The 4,716-nt window shown below is 48.3% G+C and overlaps 1 protein-coding gene across 1 annotated transcript; it reads left to right on the forward strand.

The window, feature by feature from the left end:
* Nucleotides 1-296: 296 nt before the first annotated feature.
* On the forward strand, nucleotides 297-1,535 carry SETTUDRAFT_29076 (uncharacterized protein; the record flags this gene model as incomplete). The annotated part of the gene is made up of 4 exons (XM_008028441.1): nucleotides 297-664; nucleotides 971-1,095; nucleotides 1,156-1,260; nucleotides 1,327-1,535. 4 exons carry the CDS (start codon nucleotides 297-299, stop codon nucleotides 1,533-1,535), a joined length of 807 nt encoding a protein of 268 aa, XP_008026632.1.
* Between the last annotated feature and the right edge of the window lie 3,181 nt (nucleotides 1,536-4,716).

Consider the following 4,716-nt stretch of genomic DNA (forward strand, 5'->3'; position numbering starts at 1 on the left):
CTCGTTGTGGTCAACTTATTATACTGTACTCTCTTACAAGTTCCTTACTTAACAAGATTGGTACTTTGTTATTCTATCTTATAATAGAATTGATTGTCTTTACTATCGGTTAAACATCCATAACTCTTTTCCACTCGAATTACTCGGCAATCACACGGCTTACCACGAATCCGCTGACTCGCCCTAACCCGGATCGAGTCCTAGCTAAGTATAGTCGAACCCCGTGTAACACTTTGACCACCACCGAATTCAGTGGAGGATTTTAACCAATAGGTCGCTCGAATAAGATTACCATAATGGCCCACAACGGAAACCAGTTCACCCAGGGACAGGAGCCCACGGTTGCAGCTCCTACGCCCTCACCAGCTCTCGACGATGAGATGCTCGAAGGAAGTGGTTCGGACTCCGACTCTTCGGACGACGAGAAGAACGACGCGAACCAGGCCGAGGTACGAGATCTTAAGCGAAGGCTACGCATGCAAGAAAAGCAGCATAGCGACCAAGCCAAGCAGATGGCGGCCATGCAGGAAATGATGGCCCAGATGGTAAGCCAGCTTATGGCTACGCCTAACGAAAAACCACCTCTGAAACCTAAGATGGCAGTACCCGAGAAATACGAAGGAGGACGAAACGAACTAAGGACGTTCCTCACCAACATCGACTTGTACTGTGGATTCAACTAAGTACCTAATGATTAGGAAAAGATCCTAATGGCTAATACACACATGAAGGGCAAAGCAGCCATGTGGATACAGCTATATGTTGAAGATTTCCTAACCTCACCCACCACCCACGGAACTAGGGAAGAAACTAAGGCCTTATTCAAGGACTAGGAAAGTTTTAAAGAAGAAATAGGGCGCATCTTTGGGGAGGTAGACGCAAAAAACTAAGCGGAGAAAGCAATCACTCGCTTAAGGCAAACCAAGTCCGTGTTAGCATACACAGCTGAGTTTAAACAGCTCTAAGCCAGAATCGACTGGGACGATGCAGCACTTCGAATGGTATTCGAAGCCGGACTCAAGGACAATGTCAAAGACGGTCTTGTGCACCACGACAAACCCGACACACTTCATAAGCTAGTTGAGCTAGCCACCCGTATCGACAACCGACTGTGGGAACGAGCCCAGCAAAAGGGACGATTCTAACCCACGGTAGCCAACATGAAGAAACAACGAAACCGTACAGACAGGGATGGTGACACCGTTATGACCGGTAAAGTCCAAGACACGAACAAGAAGACCCGAGGAACGAACCAGAACGGTATTTCTAAGGAAGAACGCCAGAAGCGTTACGACAACAAAGCATGTCTCTAATGCGGCGAAGTAGGACACTTCCGCAGAGACTGCCCGAAGAACGAAATCAGCAGGCAGGCAGTAGTCAAGGTCAAGATGATCAGACTATCTACGCCATATCCCAGACACGATCTCACGTCGGAGGACAATCTTAGCGATGTAGACCTCTATGACGAGGCGCGGAGAGCCACCAGCCTAGAATACGTAGTCATCCCCAAGCTGGCCCAACCAAGCATCGAATAGGACGTACCCTAGGCGGAGGACTAGACCGTTAACGGTACAGACGCCCTACAACGATTGGCCTAAGGACAGTGCTGGACATATAGAGGCATTACACACCAAGCCAACGACTATATCTCCAAGATAGGGAGGATAGTCGTCACGGGACCAAACGCCACTGAGATCATACAACAAGCACAAAGGGAACAGCCTTACTTTGTGGAACCAGCTGAGGTTTCGGACTAAGAAGCACTACGAAGAAGTTAACGCACGAAGCATAAGGACCTGCATTAGGTCGACTGCAAACACAAAAGATGTAGTCAGCACGAACGTGCAAGAGAAGCATCAAGATACGGAGGGGACGAGTGTTGCCACGACCATCTAGAGCCAGAAGAATGTCGCGTGGAACAATGCCCTATACACGAGCAAGAAAAGATACAAATCGCTCACGAAGAGCTGTGCTGGGCTAAATGCACAATCAACTGCTCGTTTTATTAGAACTAAAGGAAGGATGCGAGGAAGGTAGACGACTTCTACCACAGCACCCTCATGCCTGGGGAATGCAATGCAAAGGACTGCCGGATGCACGCCGGGCTGGGCCAAGAAAAGACTCAAAGAATTAGGCCACAACCAAGGGAGGTAACGGATAACACCCCAAAGGAGATACCTCACTAGAACATTTATTGGAGATTCTGTTACAAAGACCAATGTAACGTTCACTTCGACGCCAAGTACGGCGTAGGATATTTTCCCCAAGAAAGGAAGAAGTCGCAGAAAGGACGACTCTCTAGGCTAAAAAACTAGGATGCCGCCAGAGACAGGGTCACGCTGGCAAAGGCAGTCCTATAACGGCCCTTAAACAAGTATAACACACCAAGAGCCCACGATTAAAGCTACAAGCAACAGTGGTTGTACACGGAAAACGGATGATCGCGACTATCGACAGCGGCGCGATGCATACCATGATCTTATCAAGGACGATAGAGAAACATCAGATACCACATCGGGTCAAGAAGACGCCAATACCCGTGGTACTCGCCGACGATAAGCCTATGGATTACGGCAACGGCATGATATAGTTTGAGACTGAACCAGTGACGCTAGAATTAGCGGGCACTATAAGCACTATGAGAATCAATATCATAGACCTTGGAGAGGAAGAAATATTAATTGGGTATAATTGGCTACAGGATCATAACCCAGCCATCGATTGGCAAAAGAAAACTATACTCAGCCGAGAGCCTGTGCGCAAGGTTGCTGGAGTACGACAAGAGACACGCCCGACGAATCAGAGCTCACCCAAGGACGGGAGATCCGGTAAGATCTCACCGCATAAGATCGCGAGAATCTATGCGAAGGACCCTTAGCAAGTAGGAGTTATATGGATAAGACAGGTTGCGACTAAGAAGGACGAACCCTTACCACTGAAGATACCAAAGGAATATCAGACGAACGAGTTTAGGGAACTGTTCGAGGAAAACGAGGCAACAGACCTAGCTGAACACCAAGACTGGGATCACGAGATCGTCTTGGAGGAAGGAGCGAAGTTGACGCCAGGAGGAATGTATCCGATAGCGCCCGAGCACGACGCTGAGCTAAAGGAATACCTCCGAAAGAATTTAAAAAAGGGATTTATCCGACCAGGCCATGGCCCGATGGCCTCGCCTATACTGTTTGTAAAGAAAGCCAATGGCAAGTGGCGACTGTGTGTCGACTACAGAAGGCTAAACTCAGTCACTCGGAAGAACCGATATCCCTTACCACTGATAACAGAGCTCATGGATCGACTCCAGGGAGCTAAGTGGTTTACGAAGTTCGACGTCTGGGAAGGATTTTACCGGATCAGAATCAAGGAAGGAGACGAATGGAAAACAGCGTTCAAAACAAAGTATGGACTGTACGAGTACACGGTAATGCCGTTTGGATTGACGAATGCGCCGGCAACCTTTTAGTCAGTCATCAACAACGCTCTCCACGAATACCTTGGAATCTTCGCGACAGCATATCTAGACGACGTACTGATGTACTCTAGAGGATCGCTTGAAGAACACGTCGAACATGTCAAGAAGGTCTTACGAAAGCTTAAAGAATACAAGCTATACCTTTAAGCCGAGAAGTGTGAATTCCACACGCAGGAAACAGAATTCCTGGGCTTTATTATCTCAACAGAAGGTGTTAAGATGAATCCAAAGAAAGTCCAAGCGGTACAGGAATGGCCAACACCCAAAACCGTTAAGGATGTGCAGTCCTTCTTAGGATTTGCGAACTTTTACCGAAAGTTCATCAGGAACTACTCCCGGATTACAACACCGCTTACGGAGATCACGAAAAAGGACATAGGGTTTAAATGGACCACGGAATGTCAAGAAGCCTTTGAAGAACTAAAACAGATGTTCCTCGAAGCACCCGTACTAGAGATGTACGATCCAAGACGGGAAACCAGAGTTGAGACCGATGCGTCCGACTATGCACTCGGAGCTGTATTGTCACAGCAGTGCCCAGATGAAAAATGGAGACTAGTGTTCTACCATTCACGGAAGTTCTCTGGAGCAGAGATAAACTACGATGTTCACGATAAGGAACTACTTGGAGTAGTCAACGCCTTTGAACAATGGGAAGTATATTTGTTAGGACTCCCAGACGTGATCGAAGTGTTCTCCAATCACCAGAACTTAACGAGTTTCATGACGACCAAGAAACTCAACTGACGACAAGTTCAATGGGCCGAAACGCTCGCCCAATTCGACTTTAAGATAACACATCGAGCGGGATCGCTCAACGGAGCCGCCGACGCTCTGAGCCGAAGATCCGACCTACGGGAAGAAGGACACAGGGAGCCACACGACGCAGTACTCAGACAGATGCCTGACGGGAGCTTGAGGTACAACAAGCCCGACCTAGTCAAGGTCAGCGTGGTAGCTCACCAAGTCACGACTCTTCAGCAACAATGGCAAGAGAAAGCCACCCAATGGCGACAGGAACCAGAATACCCGCCAGAAGTAACAAACGATGGGAGAGAACTCACGGCTTTGAGGGAAGGAACACGAACATACGTGCCTCCTCATATGAGAACAGAACTCATCAAATCCCTGCACGAGTCCCCGGAATACGGACATGCAGCGATAGACGAAATGGTCAGGAGACTGAAAAAGACGTTTGATATACCACGCTTGCGAGCGAAGGTGCAGGAAGTCCGTAGGCAACT

The sequence above is a fragment of the Exserohilum turcica genome, assembly GCF_000359705.1.
Source record: "Exserohilum turcica Et28A unplaced genomic scaffold SETTUscaffold_25, whole genome shotgun sequence".
Lineage (NCBI taxonomy): Eukaryota > Fungi > Ascomycota > Dothideomycetes > Pleosporales > Pleosporaceae > Exserohilum > Exserohilum turcicum.